Genomic DNA, 21,592 nt, shown 5'->3' on the forward strand with positions numbered 1-21,592 from the left:
AAATACTGGAGAACTCCTAAATTAATTTTTCACTACTGTACGGTCTACCTCCCCCATGGGATAACATTCGGGGGTTAACTTATTACATTTAATAAGTGCTAAAATTTGATTGCGATGAGGTAGAAATGTCATGTTTGGTCTCAAATGAACTGTAATTTGAAATCCTCTTTAATGGTAAAGTTGGATTTTAGATTGCAATTTTGAAAATGCCCTTTTACAGAAGGTAGCATTTCCCTGCCCTAAACCATCTGAGGCCTTCTCAGTGAACAATACCACTTGGTTGGGAGAGGGCGATCTTACCAGAATAGGAGGGTCGGAGCTTTTCCCTGCCCCACTTAGATGTCAAAGGGCTGCCTCCAGCACATTCACAAAGAAACTGGACACCAGCTTTTTGTCAACCCGGACCTCTTGGAGCCTGGGCAGGGGGAGAAAGGGGAAGGAAGGAACATTTCAGAACTTGATGTTGGGTGGATGGGGGGGACTAGCAGTTTCCTCCACTTAAAAGGATGGCACCCAGTATAAATAGATTGGACCTTCTGACCCACTGAGCAGTACATTGATGAGCCTGTGGACGTTGCAGAGAACTGTCCTGCATTCTTGAGGCCTGCCTTGTTCCCAAGAGGACTGTCCTGCTGCTTGAGGCCTGCCTGGTTCTTCATAGGACTGCCCTGCTGCTACCAAATGACTGCCTTGTTGTTGGAGGCCTTTCTAGTTCCCCAGAGCACTGCACTGCTGTCTGCCTTGTTCTTCAGAGACCTGCTCTGTGCTGAATAAGGCCTACCCTGCTCTCTTGAAAGGAAGACTAGACCTGCTCCCTTCATCCCAGGCTAACCTGAGCGACTCCAAGGGTCAGTTGGCTGGCCTTCTATTCTATGCTCCCTATAGCATATAGCATATAGACCTAGCAAGTGCCAGGGCCTCCCTGCAATTGCCTAGTTGACCTGCTGCAACTAGCCCTGCCTGGACCTAGAAATGGGCCTATCTCGACCGGCAACTGGACCTGCCTGAGCCCTGCTGGGTTGTGCAGGAGTGAGTTCCTGATCCCCAAGCGGTGACTCCCTAGGTCCTGGACCCTAGGCTGGCATCAGTTGACCTCCTCCTGTGAAATCCAGAACTTTTCAACTCTGCATGCCAGACTTTGAGAAGGTAACTTTTCAAGCTGGACTTAACTGGTCCCTGTAACCATTGTGGTTGGCCTGAACTTGTCCTTGATCTAGTGTGACCAGACACCAACAGTTAGCGTTTTCTGCTGCTCTGTGCTATTTTTACTTAAACCTAAACTGCATATCTTTGGGTCTACTGATTGGATTTTTGTTATTTTGGTAAGATTTTTTTTATTTAATGTTACTTAATTTTCAAAATTGGTTTGGAATATCTCGTGTTCTGTTTTCACTTTATTACTTCATGTGCTGCATAAATTCTTAACAAGTACCTCTAAGTTAAGCTTCTAATTTAAGACTTCGTGCCAAACTACTGGAGGGTTAAGCACAAGTTAACTTAGAGAAGTTTGTGGTTCAGCCTGACAAGGACAAGGTGGTTGTTTCTTGAGAAGGGTTTTAATCCCCCTCAATCAAAAACCTAATATCTTGCAGTATGTACTAGGCACTGGAAGTGTAGAGGTTTACCTAGAAAGACTTAACACCATTGTCAATAGCAAATGAGAAGTAAGGCTGCATATGCTAAGGGCTGTCTGATAGCAACATTTTTAGAAATTCCAACGTCCGTGATAAGCAGTGGCATTTGCACATGGTACACTCCAATGTGTACCATTGTGACCTCATTCCGCACTCAATTCGAGCGCTTCAGGGCACCTTAGGGCTCCTGGGGACATCGCGTTGCGGTGTTGGTAGCCGCCATCTTGGGTGAGTGAGGGAACCAGGGAGTGCCGAATTGCTGGCGCCATCTTGGTTGGGGGGCTAGTGATCGCACTACAGGACTCTTGCGTATACGGCTATATATGATGGACGCCCCTAAAGCGCGCAGCGTAGGCGCGCAGCGGGCGTGCCGAAAGTGCGCCAGAGGTAAGCCCGTTTGCGCCCGTTCGCGCACAGGACGCGCCGGGCGCCGAAAGCTCTGCCTCTCTGAACCAAGATGTAGCTTTCTACTCTTATTCCCTAGATGAACTTTTAAGCCTTAATCTCGGTTCACTTAGTAACCGAAAGTATAATATCACCAGTAAGCACCCAGTTGCCTTGTCCTGTGGTTTGTTGAACGTGAGATCTCTCATCAAACAAAGTGAAGAAATTGCGTTACTTATCGAGTCTTACCATCTAGACGTGCTCTTCATGACAGAGACTTGGACAACACCGACTAGCTCGGTGGAACTGGGGACAGCTTGTCCCCCTGGCTTCAAAATAATGCATAATCCCAGGGTGGGAGCCAGAGGAGGTGGAACTGGATTAATTTTTAGGCAGACTCTCGACGTCTCCCAGCTTATCATCAAGGCAATCGCTGGGTGCGAAACATTGGGTTTCTCCATCAAGGATCAAGGAGGCGTGCTATTCACGGGTCTATTATGTTATAGACCCCCGGCTAGTTCGTTATCTGTTGTACCTGAGCTCATAGACTTAATATACGATCTCTCCCACTCCCACACAAAGTTGATGGTGTTAGGGCATTTCAATCTTTGGTCAGAGGGACCGACCAAGACGGCCTATGTAGAGCTGGTCCAAGCTTGCCATAATATTGAGCTACAACAACTGGTATTCTCCAAAACCCATTCAAAGGGCCATATTCTTGATCTACTTTTTGCTGACGCTGGTCGAACGGCTATACGTGACGTCCTGCCTCAGTGTTGGACGGATCACGCCCTCGTCCAGTTCTCCCTCTCGTGCACTAGTGCTCCATTAAAGAAAGGGAGTGTGGGGGGCACTAGAATGGGGAGACAATGGTCTAGACTCCTCAAACAAACGATCTTGCCCTCTCTGCTGCCAGATGGCTTTGAATTGGGAGCGAATGTGGACGTAAGTTACGAGACTCTCTGTCAGCGAATCTCAGCCTCTCTGGACTCCTTGGCCCCGCTGCGAAAAATTAAAGATAGGACTAATCTTGCTATGCCATGGTACTCGGAAGAACTTCGGCAGCTCAAGCTTCAATGTAAACAGGCTGAGCGGACCTGGAGGAAACAGTACCTGGAATCACATAGAGTCCTCTTCAAACAAGTACTGGCGTCCTATAAAATCCAGATCAAGCTTGCCAAAGCTAGATTCTTAGAAGAATCCTTGATGGCGGCTGTAAATAAATCTCAGGCCTTATTCAAGATCGTAAAGGACCTAGCCCATCCTAGCTGTACCAAAAATGTCATCCCGGCCTCTCAAGCTCTCTGCGATTCGCTAGCACAGGCCTTTGAGGATAAGATTGCTAACATCTTAAACAACCTTCCCTCGTCAACTGGCCGTGCGGTGCACGATTCCATCTCGTTTGAGAATAGGAAGGAGGGTACTAAATTAGGTGAGCTGACCAACTTTCCTCTACCATCTTTTGAGGATTTCTGCTCTTTGGCTGACGGGGTGTCCTCTGGCACACCTTCTGATCCTCTTCCTCCCAAATTCTGGAAACTTTTCCGTGAAGAGCTGTTTCCCCCACTTTTTTCCATCTGTCGCCAGTCTCTCACTTCAGCACGGGTTCCAGATTGCTGGAAATTGGCGGTGGTTTCCCCACTGCTTAAAAAGGAGAATCTGGACCCTACATGCCCAGCCAACTTTAGGCCCATTTCCCTCTTGCCATTCCCTATTAAAATTCTTGAAAAGCTGGCCACAAAACATCTCTCCAACTTTCTTGAGACTACTGATTGTTTGGATGTGGCTCAGTTTGGGTTTAGACCGGCACATGGGACAGAGTCGGCATTGGTGACTGTTCTCGATGACCTTCGAACGCGTGCCGACCAGGGTCGAGCAGCCTTTTTAGTGCTGCTCGACATGTCGGCCGCGTTCGATACGGTCAGCCATGCAATCCTGATCAGGAGATTGACAGAGGCTGGGGTGTCGGGCTTGGCCCTTGAATAACTGGTGTCATATCTCGATCAAAGGCACCAGATAGTTGCCCTGCCACCCTTTGAATCCAACATCAGAAGGGTTGGTCAGGGAGTACCCCAGGGCTCGGCCATCAGCCCCATTCTTTTTAATCTTTACCTCCGTCCCATGATTATGCTGATTAAATCTTTTGGCATAACAGTCACCAACTACGCCGATGACACCCAACTTATCTTCTCGTTTGAGGGTAAGGACGGGGTGTCACAGGAGGTCTTCCATCGATGCATGAGCACCACGGCAGAATGGCTGGGTAACAACTCCCTACAATTTAACAACTCGAAAACCGAGGTGCTACATTGCTCTATGGATCGGACCCCTAGACCTCTACCACAGGGTTTTTGGCCTCCTGATTTCCAAGGTACTAGTCTGCCTGCCGAATCGGTTCGGAATTTGGGGGTAATGTTTAGTTCCGATTTACAGCTGGACACATCAGTGAACAAAACGGTCGCCACTTGTATGGCATTACTTGGATCACTGCGAAAGATTCTACCCTTGCTCCCGGTACAGGTCAGACCAGAGGTAGTGCGGAGCATAATTTTAAGTCGTCTCGACTACTGCAACGCACTGCTGCTGGGGGCACCAGCTACTCTGCTAGGAAAACTCCAACGAGTACAGAATTTTGAGGCCAAACTGGCACTCTCGCAACGTCGCCTGGACTCTTCTGCCAGGGCACTTAGGGACCTCCATTGGTTGCCAATCTCTCAACGGGTGAACTTCAAAGCTCTGTGTTTGGTTTTTAGAGCTTTACATGGACAAGGCCCGTCTCCTCTGCAGGACCTTTTCTCATGGTACATCCCTCCAAGACCACTCCGGTCAGCCTCGGCTCACTTGGTGGTAGTACCCAAGTTTCTGAGGTCCCGGATGGGTGGCCGGTCCTTCAGGTTTACCGCAGCGCGGCTGTGGAATTCTCTACCGCTGGGCCTGAGGGGCCTGGAAGATTTCTCTTCCTTTAAAAAAGCATTAAAGACCCATCTGTTCCCTAGATCAATGTAAATAGATTGGAAGCTGGAAACATCATTTATTGTGTCATAACAGTCTAAGCGCCAGGATGCCCGTTGGGTGACAGTTACAGCGCTATAAAAGAACGCCTATACATACATACATACATACCATGCTACTCTTCGGTCTATATAATAGCTATAGTGGTTTCAGGAAATAATTTTTACATAAAAGAATTGAGTTTAACCAAGTAAAAAAGTTCAGATAAAGTACAAATGAAGGTACCCACCGACCGAGCTTTCTTAATAGTTTTCCTGTCCATTTACAAATCGTCACCTTACAAAATCATTAGATTTTCCTGATTTGACCTATGAAATTGTTTGTTAGCACGTGTGACCGGGTGGAACTGCTCATCATTGTCTGGCCTTTCTGTATATATGCTAAATACTTATAGATTCCATTATTTTAGGAGTCGTAATTTATTTTGGCAAGTTCTTCCTTCGGCTGAATTGTTGGATTCTCTGATGTGATGAATTCACTCCTCAGTAGTTTACTCGATTTAAAATTTAGAGCATGCCGTATTTTAATATTATAAATATTCTGGCTTTCTGACTTGTTCACACATGAGGTGATAGTTAAAGTTTCGCTTTTCTTAAGCATGTCGATATTTTTCCATGTACTTGGATCTGTGTGTCTGTTACTTTTCTCCTGAAAAAGCATATCCAATGCACTACCCTATTTCTCATCCTGTGCCTCTATCAATATATTTCATCTAAATATACTTACTTCCTTTATGTATCTATATACTTTCAATGTACTTATGGATCTATATATTTATCACTTTCTTCTAATTTAGCATTTCCAATGCACTAGCCTATTTCTCAGTCTATACTTCGCTCGATATATCTTCTAGCCCAACCTTCTGACTCATCTCAAACTTCTTTCTACTACTCCTTCTAATGCACTACCCTATCTCTCATCCTATACATCTATCAATATATCCTCTACATCCACTCTCTCATTTATCCCAAACCCCATACCACTACTACGATCGCCAAAATAACCCTTTCTAGACTCTCTCCTGCTCTACCCCTCCTTGCATCATCTGACACCTCTTTTTACTACACCGATCCCCTAAAACAAACCTTTCTAAACTCTCCCCTGTGACTCCTTCCCTCCAAAACTCCTTTTTACTCATCCAAAAGCCTCTGCCTACTGCTAAGACCTAAAAAAAAAATAATCTTCACTATTTTATCCCTCCACTATCCTTTTTCAATCAAAATTAACAGACTAACATGTTCACTTCTCAAATTCCATATTCCATATTCAACCATACTAATATACTGCCCAAATAACTGAATAACATATCTACTACTCAAATTACTTCATATTTATTCTATACTAATTTTCAACACTAATCCTTTATGGGTTCCGGAGTGGCGTGCTACTCGCCAGAAAAGCGCTTCAACACCCATCAGGGGTAAAAAGTGCTATATGAATGCAAATCTTTCTTCCCCTTTTATCCATCCGCTATCCTTCTCACTCCAAGTAACAGACTGATATCCACCACTGAAATGACCTCATATTTCACCATATTAATTCACCACTAATCCTTTATAGGCTTCCTGAATAGCATGCGTCAACAAGCGAGCGATAAATAAATACAAACCGTTGTCCTCCTCTATCCTTCTGCTATCATTCCAAATCCAAATAACTGACTAACCTATCCACTACTTAAAATGTACTTGCATGTTTCACTATACTAATTCAACACTAATCCTCTAGGGGTCCCAGAGTAGCATGCTACCCGCTGAAAAATCACTTTGACGCCTCGTCAGGGGTAGTAAGCGCTATATAAATGCAATTACAATACAATACAATACAATTTGGTTGGTGACTGGAATCTACTTGCTTCACCTTTTTACCTCATTTCAGCCTTTGGGTGGGCTTTTTCCTTTCTTTTGTATTATGATGATAGGTGCCTCGACACTTACAGACTTTATTAATTGAATTACAGATTTCTGATGGTTGCTTTCAATATATTTTTCTTGTTTCCTGATGATTACAGTTTGAGTGACAAGGTCGAAGCACTGTCAAAGTTCTTTTTGGCAACTAAAGAGGATGAGGTTACTGCATTATTGATCTTGTGATTTAGTACACACTTTGTTTATCATTCCTCTGCCATTGTGTTCGTTTGTATACACTGTATTTTGAGTCTTTGTATGTTTATTATGTGTAACCCCATGAGCACCACGTTATATGTCAGTATTATTTCGGATTCTTGTTATGATTTCTAATAAGTTATTCTAATAATATGATGTTGTTTTCAAGAAAGCTCTGTAGGTAGCTTCATTTGTACTTTATATGTACTTTTGTATGTGGTTAAACGCAAATTCCTTTTTGCAAAAATTCTTCACTGAAACCACTGTAGCTATTATATTGTTTACTGCCCCGCCCCACGGTTTGGGAAATAGGGCTGCCCCTGTTGCAGACAATCACTCTTCAGTCTATGGCAACTGATTAGTGAGCAGTATGAAGTAGTTCAATAGACATAGTTTGATGCTATGGAAAAAAAACATGTAATTTTTTGTCTTTTTATTTCACTTTTTTCACCTTTTTCATGAGTCACAGACAAAACACAGAGAAATAGGACGTCAATGAGTGACACCACATATATAGCACATGTATAGCACATGCTGCGAAGACAAGTGGCTACTGCCACTAAAAACCTGGTAGAATTCTAAATTAGTTTACTCAAATGTCAGTCTAGTTGTTCGTGCAAATTAGATTTCTATTTTGAATCTAATGATACACAGACCCCTTGTTAATCTAGACAGATTAATAGTTGTATTATGTGTTTTGCCACCTCCACAAATGTAATAGCAGATGTTACAATAACAATTGTAAGAAAAAAGTATTACTTGCCCTCTGAGGAAGAATCTTATCTGCCATTTTTCTTCTTTTTGCACTGCAGAAAAACATAGCACAATTAAAAAAAAGTATCCATAAATAACTTCTCCATAAAAAAATAACAAACCAATCTCCACTTCTGCTAATGTGTACGGAGTATATGCCCACAATTGATACATTGGAAGCAAAATCTAAAGGTAATGGGATTTTACTTTACTGGTGACCCAATGTTGAAAAAATTGGAATAGAATAAAAAAACAACCTCAAGCCAACAAAAAAAAAAGTCATAGTGAGTGTTAGACGCACATAGGTGATAGTACTTATTAAATTAACCACGCAATATGTTTGTGTTGGAAATGGCTCTTTTTGCAGGGTTATTTCCAAACTTTTTGATTCTTTCTCCTTTGTTTTTCCTGACCTGTGGTTGTTGGCAATAAGACTCTGGGCACTTTACTACTGCTGATCAGTGCTAAAGTGCATATGATCTCTGTACAAATTGTTATTGTGATTGGTTATCCATGATTGGCATATTTGTGTTACCTGGAAGTCTCTAGTAAAGTGCACTGAGTGTGCCAGGGCTGGTGATTCAAATGCTACTAGTGGGCCTACAACAACTAAACAGGGTCCTGACTCCTAACTCAGCAAGGCTGAGCCCAATTTAACTAGAAAAACAAAGTCAAAAAAGATCTCAAAAGAATTGTTTGCGTCACCACATTCTGCCCAGCAGCCAATCCATATAAAAAATTGATTCTTTCCAATTGGCATTTAATCAAAGATCTCCATGAGGACTTTATGTCCCCCCCTCTATTTGCTTACAAAAAAGAAAAGAGCATAGCAAATCATGTAATCAGAGCGGCTCTTCCTACAACTAAGGCACCTACTTTGCAAAGCCTATTCGGACTTCCACCAACCAAGGGCCATCACAAGTGCGGAACTTGCACTTGTTGCGATGCAACCATTGAAGAATCGGTTTTCTGTATGAATGACATCTTTTGGAAACACGAAACATTTACAAATTGTAAAAGCAAAAATGTAGTCTATGCCATTGTTTGCCCGTGCCCACTAGTTTATATTGGGAAAACCACACAGGAAGTCCGACATAGGATCACTCAGCACAAATCTAGGATCAGGAAAGGGGTAGAAAATGCCCCACTGGTCAACCATTGGTCCAGGATGAAACATGAGCAAGCTGATCTGAAATGGACAGTTATCTCGAAAATCGAGAAGGATCCGAGAGGAGGAGACATGGACGCGAGATTGTCTCAACGTGAGGCTCTGCTCATTATGAAATTTAATACAGCGTCCAAAGGCCTTAATGAGATTGCTGAAATCTACAGAAATCCCAGCTAAATTTATTTGCTTAGTCCAAAAACCTTGGTTTCCTTGCAATTTGTAGTTCCAGGCGTAATTTCAAAACTACATGTCCCATACTGCCATGGGGCTATTTAACAGGAAGTTGCCCTTCCAGACGGCAGCGTGGACTCCGCCACTCGCGTGTTGGAAACAAGGACAGACGCCTGCTCCACACTGGTACGTCCCATGGCTCTCGTTTGAGCTAGATAACACGCAAGTGTTCTCACCACCCAGACTTATGCCCCCCTCCGCTTTTGTTTCAGCAAATTAATACCGTCCCCCAGATTGAAGGACGAGCAGGGAATCTCCGGCTAGCGTTAAGCCGGTTGAAGCGCAGGTAAGAATCCCGCGTAGGAACACTAAGTCTGAATGAGGCAGCGAGAGAGCGTGATATTAAAAACTGCACTTGTATTTCTTTTTGTTTCTAGCCACTGTGAGCTTTTTACTATTTCTCCGCATCCTGATCTGCCGCTCTTTGAATATTGACGAATCTTTGGTACATTGGCTAAGGTAGGATGTGGCTTCCACTGGGTTTGAGCCTCTTAGTTGGAATCGTGTTTGACTCTGTCCCCCTCCTAAGTTCGTCTCTTTTTACTTTTGCAGAATCAATCGGTCCTGAGGAGAACCCCCCTAATAAGTGGGGTTTGAAACGCGTCGACCACTCTACCCCCGTTTTTGGTCTTCATTTGCTGTTCTAAAGATAGATTATCTTTAAATTTGTTGTGAGAATTATTTCCCCCGTGTAAATATACCTAAAAGAAAGAGAAAAAAACTGCATTATTCCAAGGGATTTTCTCCAATCTATGTTTTGACCAAGACGTGGTTCCATTTGGATTTTCTTGTTTCTTTATGTTTCACTGACTATTGTTTTTTTATGTATGAATGTTTGTGTATGATTGGACGGCCATGATTGACTGAATGCCTGAAATATTTACGTTTTGTACTTATTGTATATATGAAACTGTTTGCTTTTCCTTGCGCTTATAAAAAACAAAGCAAAAAATAATTTAAAAGAGAATAAAACTTGATACATTGCTAAAGAAATCAAGCAGGTGGTATTGCTTTTTTCAAACCCCTATTGTTCCCCCAAGTTTTGTGGACTAACTTTGTCTCAGCATTGGCACTAGTGGGCCTACAGCACTGATTGTGCCACCCACAGGAGTAGCCCTAACATTGTGTCTCAGGCCTGCCACCACAGTGCCTGTGTGCAGTTGCTAACTTCCATGCTGACCTGACCAGTGTCCACACTGGCCAGGCCTAACCCTTCCCTTTCTGTACACATTGGACATCTCTATGGAAGGCCCTAGGTACCCCCTGGGCACGGTTCAGTGTATGTGAGAGGTAGAGCATGTACTAGTGTGGATGACATGCTCTGGTAGTGAATTACAGCCATTTTCGTTTTTCACTATTGAAAGGCTATTTTGCCTATAGGCTATACTGGAGAATGATGTGTATAATGTTTAACTGCATATCTTCCTGAACTCAGAATTTAATAACACATATTTTAGGAAGGATGGTTTTTAAATCCTGTGTTTGAAAACAGCACTTTTAGAACGTGGCTGCTTTCTTGTCTGACCCTTCTGTGTGCCTTGGTCTGTTTGTGAATTGACTGTCTGGTTTGTCAGTGACATGGGCTGGGGTGGCTCCCAGAGGCTGAATGAGTCATCCCTGGGCTGAATAGCTCCATCTGCATCTTGAGTGGTGGGAGGGGATAGCACCTGAGCCTGAATAGGGCTGTGCCTGCCTTCCACAATGCTGGCTCCACATCCTGCTGGGCGCCTGACGACCCTGCCCCTCTCTCTGAAAGGAAAGGAGAAGTCAGGAAAACAAAGTGCTCCTGGACTGACCAGAGCTGGTTCTGACTAAGCCAAGGCCCCTCTGCCTCCAGAGAACAAAGGAAAGACTGGTATAACAAGCATTTGCAATGCAATAGGTCTCGCATTAGGAAAGTTTGAGCTATTGGTATTGTAAATGACCTTTTTTTTATTTACGTGTTGGTTTTGAAAATAGCTAAATTAATAGCTTTGTCATTTACAATGCCAATAGTTTTAACTTTCGCAAATGAGACACCTATAGCATTTGTAACGCAATATGTGTTGTATTTACAGGACTTAGATGTATTGATATTACAAATAACAATAGCTTGTAATTTTTTTAATAATTAATACGTAAAAAAAGGTTATTGTAAATTATAATGGCAATAGCTTAAACTTTTGTAAATAACTTTTGTGTAGATTATGTTCATTGTATTTTATTATGATGAAAATACAAGAACAGATCCACACACAGTCTGGTCATGCGCACATATCACACACTTGATATGACACGGTAATGTGAAAGTCTAAGGTAACATAAAAGGATTATCTAAGCCGCTAGCGAGAGTACTATTTGGGACACCTCTGTGACGTCTTTCCCGGGCCGCGCTCTGATTGGCTGCTGGCCCGGGACCTGACGTGCAACCAGGAAGAGGAGCCGGCAGCAGGAAGTGGCGTGAGCATTGCGGCCCCGGGGCTCCCGTGACCAGGAAGGAGCCCTGGATACTGTTTCCCTTAAAGTCCCGGTCCCGAGATGGGGGACCGGGTGAAGACCCGCGGGGCGAAGCGGGCGCACTGAGGAGGCGGGGCTCCCATGTGGAGAGAGAGTCCCGCGTGATGTGGGGAGAGCCTGCAGCTGCGGAGGAAGGGAAGGAGCCTGGAGACCCGGGGAGCGCCTGCCAGACACCGGTGAGTGGAGCCGGGAGGAGAGGGGCTGGTGTGTGTGGAGGGGTCTCTGTGTATGCGTGTAGGTGCGGCGGCGACGGGGGGGTGTGTGCCTGTGTATGGATGTGTATGTGCGCATGCGTGAGTGGCGGTGTGGCTGTGTATGTGCGCATGCGTGAGTGGCGGTGCGCGTGCAGGCAGTGAAATGCAAGCAAAGCTCGTACACCTTCTCGTCCTTCCTTCCCTCGAGACAGATAACTATAAGTCTCCGACCCTGGACGCATCCTTTGGATGCTCATTCCAGGGCGAGACCTAAAAAAGGCGTGAGTAAGTGTTTAAATTAGGTACCAACAATCCACATACGCTCTCATAATTTATGATGGTTGCCTGGCAATGGAATTCTACTAATTGCACAAAATAATATGGGCCAGTCATATGGGTAAAAATGTACGTGTAATAATGGAACTCCACAATATCAACTCCTGCGGATTGACTGCCCTTCAGAAACGTGAAGGAGTTAGCCGAACAGGTTGGTAGTATATTTAGGAATCCATGGCTTCCATAGACTTCCAATGGCATTCTTGGGGAATTTAGTGATCCCACAAATACGTGGAAATCTAGGTAAAACCTACGTGCGAGTCAAGCACTTTTTTATTTATGCATATTTTATCATACATGCCCAATGCATTCGAGCCTTATGATATTCAAGCCCTGCTCTATTTTGACTTGTGAAGCTTAGCAGGGCGGAGACTCATAAGTTCCACCACACTGCTGTCCCCTTTCATCAGGAATCCTTACTACACTTCGAATAACTACGGCCAGCCACACACAGTAGCCAGCAAGCAGAGCGAGAAGAGAGGAATATGTTGCTTTTCTGATGGAGGCAGTAAACACAAACAGTAGCTCCTTATGTTAAATTGGCTCTTAACCAAGGTGCAATCACGGGCTAGCTGAAAACCCCAAACTGAGAGAGCCAAACATATGTCTCAAGGAATTGTTAAGATTGTGCCTACACTCTGCTCCAACAAATAGTGTAATGTCCACGTGGCCTATGGGAACAGCAAAAGAGAGTTTTACATTTCCTGGCATTATTAGCATAACTTAAAAGCAATATTTTTTTATTTTTTTTTGCCCTATTACATATGAAAAGACAGAAGTATTAGTGGTAAGTAAATGGCGACATCCTAATTAAAAAAAGCAAACAACAGTGCTTTACTTGGAAAGCACCCAGCAAGAGTGATGCACACTTAGTTTGAAATGAAAAAAATGTTGGTGTGATCAAGTAATTTTAATTATATCAGGGCTTGGGGTTGCCGAGGAAAGTCCTCTGAGCCTATAGTCATATGAACCTGTAATTGTTCTGTGCTGTTTATTTTAACTAATTGAATGAATTTAATTCAATATTCTGCCGCCACGAAAAGAGAAGGGGTACTAATTTCAGTTTGAATTGGGCATGAGTAAGAAGGACACTTTTTAATGCACATTTTGCTCTTTATCTGAATCACTGGCTCACTGTCTCTTCATCCTGGCGTTCACTATAACAAAAATCATACATTACAGAAGGAAACAATCAGCGTTCCCAGAGAGCGAACAATAAGAGCCAAGCAGGCAACATCACACAGCTTCAAGGAACCGGAGCAGCGAACAGAAACAAAAGCAGCATTAATGCTTTGAAACTGACAAACAGTGACCGGAAATGAGGTCAGGAAAAATACGTTCATGCAATTAAGACTATAGGCGAGACGATAACAATAAACAGGAAGTCTGTAGAGGAACTGTTAAATAGCAACCTAGAAACAAAAAAACAACACTATTTGAAGTCTTTTTTTTTTGTTTTAAACATAGATGCAGCTCTTTTACACAATGATGGGGTAGCGTAAATTGTTGCATTACCTTTGCAGACAGTTACAAGTGGAGACTGCGTTATAACACCCAGTTCAGCAGTAGAATTCTCCTGCGACCAGGAAGTCAGGCAGTCCGGGGGCGGTACTGCGGGACACCTCTGTGACGTCTTTCCCGGGCCGCGCTCTGATTGGCTGCTGGCCCGGGACCTGACGTGCAACCAGGAAGAGGAGCCGGCAGCAGGAAGTGGCGTGAGCATTGCGGCCCCGGGGCTCCCGTGACCAGGAAGGAGCCCTGGATACTGTTTCCCTTAAAGTCCCGGTCCCGAGATGGGGGACCGGGTGAAGACCCGCGGGGCGAAGCGGGCGCACTGAGGAGGCGGGGCTCCCATGTGGAGAGAGAGTCCCGCGTGATGTGGGGAGAGCCTGCAGCTGCGGAGGAAGGGAAGGAGCCTGGAGACCCGGGGAGCGCCTGCCAGACACCGGTGAGTGGAGCCGGGAGGAGAGGGGCTGGTGTGTGTGGAGGGGTCTCTGTGTATGCGTGTAGGTGCGGCGGCGACGAGGGTGTGTGTGCCTGTGTATGGATGTGTATGTGCGCATGCGTGAGTGGCGGTGTGGCTGTGTATGTGCGAATGCGTGAGTGGCGGTGCGCGTGCAGGCAGTGAAATGCAAGCAAAGCTCGTACACCTTCTCGTCCTTCCTTCCCTCGAGACAGATAACTATAAGTCTCCGACCCTGGACGCATCCTTTGGATGCTCATTCCAGGGCGAGACCTAAAAAGGGCTACCCAGACTACAGAAAATTAGATCATCCTGGAATCAAGAAGGAACCTCTGCCAAGGAGAAAGCTGGAAGACTGAAGAGGAAGGACTGTCCTGCTGTGTGTTTGTGGGCTGACCTGCAGTTGCTTTCTTGCCAAGGAGAGGGGGATAACTTTGCTGTCCCTTGCTTGAAGAGATCTCCAAGGGCCTGAGGAGAGCTGGCCTCCTGTTGAGAAAATTCCCGTCGCCGCAAAGATCGCCGCAGCGCCTGCTGCCGCTGCAAGAACCGACTCATCGTTCGCTTGCAGAGCGCATCGCCCCGGTGCGGGAAGTTTCCTGTCGCTTCGAGTATCATCGCAGAGCCTGTCGTCGCTGGGTGAGCTCATCGCACCGCTTCCTTACAGATCGCATCACGTTACTGCGAACATCGTCGCAGAGCCATCGCATCGAGGGGCCGCAAGAGGAGAAGATCGCCGCTGCGCCGCGCATCACTGCCACACCTGAGATCGTCGCCGTCCCGAAGATCGTCGCATCGTGCCTGTGTGAGACGCTTCCTACCGAACATGCGCACCGGATTCCATCCCTCCCCATACAGACCGGATTTGTTGCAACATGCCCACTGCGTGCAGCGTGGCTGTCGCATCGCCTTCCCAGGGCCTCGGGAGTGATGCATCACTTGTTTTTCAACGCTGCAGTTTCCACTTGGAACTTTTGTCACATCTACAGTTACTTTGGGCTAAACGTAATGCAACTGTGGATTATTTTGGCGCAAACGCAAGAGCTCTTTTAAAATCATATTCTTGAACTGTGTATGTTGGGTGTTTTTCATTTTAGTCTTGTGTAGTTTAGATAAAGATACTTTATTTTTCTAAACTGGTGTGGAGTCCATTTGTGGTGTTTTCACTGTGTTACTGTGAGTGTCGGTACAAATACTTTACACATTTCCTTTGATAAGCCTGTCTGCTCGTGCCAAGCTACCAAGTGGGTGAGCAGGGGTTATCCAAATAGTGCATCCCCCTTACCCTGACTAGAAGCAAGGGTCCCTATTTGGACATTGGTACCTACCTCTGCCAACTAGAGACCCCCAGATCTAACAGTTTTCGTTTCTGATCTCAAAATGTCACAAATCTTACTCTGCATGCATCACTTTTCTAATATGCACAAGTGGCATTACAAATACATATTTTTTGGGTCTGAAAACAGACAGCTTTACACAACATAACATCTACCAGCCCAGCACAGTACAACACAACATGACACACAGTACCAGAACAAAGCATATCACAGTGTGACACAATTTTACACACCGTAATGCTGATAACCCCAATAATTTGGTGTCCCCACCCGGGCAGATTTGATTTGCCATTGCAGGATGACGACCTTTGCAGAGAAAAGTAAAATGGGCCTGTGTATCTCACTTCTTACTTTGAATATGCTTATGAGAGTTGAGTGTTTTGAATACGAAAAAACATGTCAGAGATTCTCTCACAGGTGAAAAATGGGAGGCCCCACAAAATCAGTGAACATTGATATTTTTACAATGGTCAATATTTATTATGTGGTGCAAATCGTGAGTAAGAATTAATATCATAAGGACACCTCGGCGATTAAAAATAGCATTCTGTGTCGGCTGGACGGCCTTGTAGCTGAATCGCTGTGCCTCCCCTGGAATGGCAGCGGATCTCTGGTCGACCCCTGACCCCTGGAGAAGGAGGCATGGCTGCATTTATGGAAGAGTACGAGGATTGGCTTCTCAAAGACCTAACCGCATCATATCCCTCTTCCATATGTACAATTGAGAGCTCACTGTGCTCATGACAAAAGCCCCTTATCCTGGTGCACAGTCAAGTCCAACTCTAACTCCTGAATGTCCACGATAAGCATTATAGTAAAATAACTGCCTGAAAGTCGGAACATTATGCAGTGGAAGGAAATAAAGCAATGATTTTTCCAGACTTAAGACTGGTGTTGCAGTATCGCCATACATCAATCATGGGTGTGACGCAGAAACTCAGGGACCTAGGTTTGAATATGCCCTTTTATTTCCAGCCTGACATGAAGATCACTGCCGACCAACAAACCTTTTGCTTCTTTACTTCAACTGAAGATGCTTGAGACTGGGGAGAACAGTACTCTGCTTCAAGTATCAAGAGAGATGCCCCATCAGGCCCTCCTCTATTGTCAAGTGTCCTGGGAGAAAGATACGACGCTGTGGCCAGTAGCCTTCTAGTCTGAACATCACTCCCTTCTCAGCACAAAGGCAAGACGACCGGAGGGCTGCACGGACCACTGCATTACAACTTTGCCCCCCAACTCATGAGAGTTAACAGTCAACTCTGACTCTCACGCATTAGATAGTAAAACCACAACATTTTTAAAAGGGGTAGATTCCAACCAGTTACTGCGGAAACAGCAGATGACTTTGTGTAAAGTTAATTGTTGTTACATTTCCATCAGCAATGTGTACGTCTTGTGATGCTTCACTTCACTTCTGTCACATTTGTGTCTTAATATGCACGGCTCTTCTAAATTAAAGCCATAATTAAATGTACAAGTTGAGTCTTCTACAGCACTTGAGTTACATAGGGTAGTTTAAGGAAATTAGCCTTTTCCGCGCGGTCATCTCGGATTTGTTGCGTTTGCTGGCCCCGATATTTTTGCTGGCTTTAGATATCTGTGCACTTTACTCCTACTAATCATTAGTAAAAGGACCTTTGCTCTCCCTTTTCATGTGTTCAAATTGTCATAATCCTATAAATGGTGTAGTATCTTGCCGATAAGTCCCTAATACAAGGTACAAAATGTATCTAATGCATGGGAGTTAAATCTCACTAGTGGACAGCAGCCTCTATTGTGCCATCTACTATAGTGCAATGCAAACATGGCTTCATGCGTACCATTTGTAGCCTGACCGTAACAGTGCAAAACATGCAGTGCAACCTGTCAAAAGAAATCTTTTTGGACAGGTAAAAAAAAACTCCTAATTAAATATTAAAAATCACCCCAATATACTCCTAGTATCCCACAAGGCAGGGTGCATGGTATTTACAAGTAGGCAATGTAGAAAATGTAATGTGAACATGCCCTTAGTGTGACTGGCACCCAAAAGCTGTTTTCCCTTAGCCAGGCCTAGCTGTCCATGTAGAAATTCAGAGTTCATATTAAAATACTAATACTGTACCTCAGGATAGGGAACAGATAGAAAAATAATTAGATAACTGTTTTTAATAGTCATTAAAAATCCAATTCAATGCTGAATTCTAATTTTTAATAAATATGCAGGAAAAGTGACTTTTAGATAGTTACATTTTCCCTGCCTGAAGTTCCTGGGGCGGACTTGCATTGGCTCACTAGCTTCTCCCAGTCAGTAATTTACTTTGATTAGGTATGACTAAATGTGATATGCCTCCCAGGAGCAAACAATAATACGAGCTGAATGGACAGAGATGACTCCTCCGAAAAAGCATAGTGGGGCATGTGAGCATCCTTTTTAACACTACAGTGTCAAATCCTGCTTATGTGTCAAATCTTGCTTGTCAGGTCTTCTGGGTTCACATATAACACATGGGGAACACTTGAAAAGAAAGAGAAAAAGGTGCCAAGACAATTCTTTTGGAGCCACTGTCTAGTTGCTAAATGACTCTGCTTTTGTCCTGTAAGACCACTGTATCTGGGTTTATATATAGCCATAGATCCACACTTGAAAGGAGAAGAGGATAGGATGCCAAAACAATTCTCCTTTTGTCCTACCAGACATCTGTGTCTAGGTTTGTTATGGGTACTGTGGCTGCCCCAAACAGGATATTTGTGTTAGAAGTGGGAGGACACTAGAATTACCCTACTCCGTCATCAGGAATACCACAGTACACTCCCCCCCCCCTCCCACACACACAGCATCCAGAGTTCAGGCTTTAGTGTGGCTGAAGAATTCTGCGTTCTTGAAAATGCCCGAAGTGGGTACGATTGGTCCAGGGAATCTTTATGTCATTAATTAGGGTGTGCCCATGAGTCATTCCCACCCTTTGGCTAGTGCCGGGCATCAATGTGGGACCTCCAGGTACCCATGTTAGAACATTTTATGGACATGCAGAAGATGGCTGGACCTGCTGTCTGTGACCTGAGTGGAGCCATGAAAGGCTGGCCCTGCTACTTCCTGTACCCAGGACAAAGAAGCGGATGCCAAGGGTTATAAGGCTGAGCTACTGTGTAGCTAGAGGGATGCAATAAACTGAAGAGGCCTTTTCCTTAAAGTACCCAGCTGGCTAGCGGTAACTGGACCTGGTCTGGAACCTGCTTGTTGGCTTCTGTTGCACTTACCACCTTCTATGCAACAAACAAAAAGCTATAAATACAGTGGTGATTTTAAGAGTTCCACCCCCTCATTCACCCAAAGTGTTAGATAATTGGAATGGTGTGTGTGAATCAGACCAATGTAACAATTCATATTGGGTGGCTGGGCGTTGGCCTTCATTTGGGTTGTTTATATAGTCAGGCACAGCTGAGATATGCCTTGACAGATCTACTCCCCCACTGCATTGGCAAGTTTGATTTTATCAGGGCGAGCTATATTTAGGGCCTATTCGCCCTTCTGGCGATCTGACAAACAGCAGGTGTTCTGTTCACTCACAAAGTGAAGTAGCATTTAAGTTGCCTTTAAATCTTGTTTGTATTTTGTCACATTTATTCTGTGTTCAGAGATAGGGGTCAAAGGTATTAAAGGATTTGTCGTAGTGGATGATCCACGGACACTACGCGAGCAACAAACTCCCGCTTTGGAAGTTGCGGAATGGGATAATACCCATTGTCATGCCATTTCTAGGCTAGAGGTTGAATCACACTAGAAGATTGCTTACCAGAAAATTGACATATCCTTTAATACCTTGGTGGAGGGAGAGTTTTTACATTGATCAGGTTTCTACCAATACCACTTTAAGAAAGCGGATTGAACATCGGTGATAGTACACAGAATAGAAGGCCAACACACTTATTGCCCTGAAGAAGTCCAAGAGGACAAAACGCGCTGGCTACGGTTTTACTTGTTGTGAAGAAGAGATCACGAATAAAGAAAAGTGAAAACACACCTGCTGAATTGATGTTTTTCTTAATCATGTGATGTTATTTGAGATGTTACTATAAGGAGTGCTGGACCAAATTGTTGTTTTGCTATTGTGGGGTTTTCTAATCCTAGGAGGCTTAGGGGTATTGAGCCTCAGGTCCCGTGCACTATAGATTTAATTTTTTACCTTACTGTTTGATAAGTGCAGTCATAATTACCTCATCCCCTGTATATCTGTTGTATGCTTACATTTCTTTTTTTGACTACAAAGATCAAGGATTTTGTAAAGCAAACTGTCTGACAAACCTGCTGTACAAAAGGTGTGAAATGAAAGGTTGTAGGATGTCATGTTTTATTCTAACACACATTTACGTAGCTAAAAAGTGAATTGCACTAACATTTCAAAATACATTTCAGTAGTTCTGAAAGCCCTTTGTTTGTAATTCAGTGTGATGAAAAAATATATTTTAATAGGAAAAAAACAAATAAGAATACTTTACTTGGTGATGTGCAAATGATAAATATGTTTGTTGAAACCCAATTTCTACAGATTATTGTTGATACACTATATAGTTTTATAAGTAACATTGCATGTTAGTCGGAACGTTTTTGGCCATTTCAATGGAAAACGAGCTGGCTGTAAATGACAGTGCACTACCACCTCATGAATTATCAATATATTTGTTACAAGTGTGTTTTTAAAGATGAACCAAGAAACATTTCTGCCCCGGCCCTAATGGCAATGCTATTAGTAAACTAAGAGCAAGTCAGGGTTCATGTGTACCCTATATGTGGGCTCGATTATTGTTATACACGGAGTAAACGTTTAAGCTATTCAATCAAAGCAAATATGTTTGTTGTACAGCAGAAATGCTGATCTCACATATTGGAAGGTGCTCTCTTAAGTGATAATGAAGAAAAATGAGTGCTGCAAAATAAAATATTTGCCTAGGATGACATAATGAGACCAGTTTAAGGGTCAATTGCTTTACAGTTACATCAAGTTGATTATTCATGTTACCAGGCCTGCAGGTAACATTTTCATTTTTTTTAGGCGTGTGAGTTAGAATTACGCACACAGTACAGGGCTTCTGTAGTATGGCAAAGTAGCAACACTTTGATACCTTTACAGCTGCTCCTCCTGACTCTCCCTTACCTCTACTTACAATTACATTTTATAAGCCACAACAAACTACTTGACTCTCATGACCTAGAATGTCTGGGAATGAGCAGATAAAATGTCATTACTTGGACATGAACATATATCATTCCAACCAAGTCTTATTAGATGCCAACCTTATCAAGGCAATATTTTCACTTATGTCACAAGTTACCGTTTAGAAATCCTTATCTGTTCCCACAACAGGCAGAAATGCCCAAGCCAAAATGATCATTTTTACCCGATTGCTATTTACTTTTTATTACTTTTCAAACCTGCCTATGCAATTTCTCAGGAAATTCTTTCTCTCCTTTTACAGAATGTTGGGCAATCTTATTTGGAATGTTGGAAGACGCAGGGTGTAGTTAGCCAAACTAAAGCTCTGGATTGATTAAAAAGGCCAAGCAGCCTCCGATTTGTACACTATTTTTTAGCAGCGCAACTTCAGTGTGCTTCCCATTGGATGGCTGGGCATTCACCTGATGCAAGTGTCCTTCTATTGCTATAACAGGGGTCTTCAAATAACTGGTCAGCTAACCATTTACGCCCCAGATAGTCCTCTGCAAGGTATTTCTAGTTTTACACACACCTTTCCATACATTCATTAGTTTGTTGGGGAAACGTGAGCTTCCAGACAGTCGGGTGTAAGTATTTGGTTGTTGGGGGAGAGGGATCTTAGTTGTTTGTTTCAAGACATATTCTTTGAGTTTCATCATACAACCATTAATTCCTCACCACATGGCATATATCTCACACATAAGTACCATGCCGCATGTATACGTAGCATGTGGAATGGTTTTCATTGCCATGTCATTGATTACAACATTATAATCCTCTTCTCTCA

At 43.8% G+C, this 21,592-nt stretch overlaps 1 protein-coding gene across 1 annotated transcript in view; it reads right to left on the reverse strand.

Annotated features, from left to right (window-relative positions):
• The window catches only part of SMARCD2 (SWI/SNF related BAF chromatin remodeling complex subunit D2), a 756,802-nt gene that overhangs the window by 558,955 nt on the left and 176,255 nt on the right, over positions 1–21,592 (reverse strand). The window contains exon 3 of the mRNA XM_078645026.1: positions 7,896–7,938. Within this exon, the coding sequence (XP_078501152.1) occupies positions 7,896–7,938 (43 nt within the window). The remainder of the gene's footprint in view (positions 1–7,895; positions 7,939–21,592) is intronic.

Source organism: Lissotriton helveticus, chromosome 5_1 (assembly GCF_964261635.1).
Source record: "Lissotriton helveticus chromosome 5_1, aLisHel1.1, whole genome shotgun sequence".
Classification (NCBI taxonomy): Eukaryota; Metazoa; Chordata; class Amphibia; order Caudata; family Salamandridae; genus Lissotriton; species Lissotriton helveticus.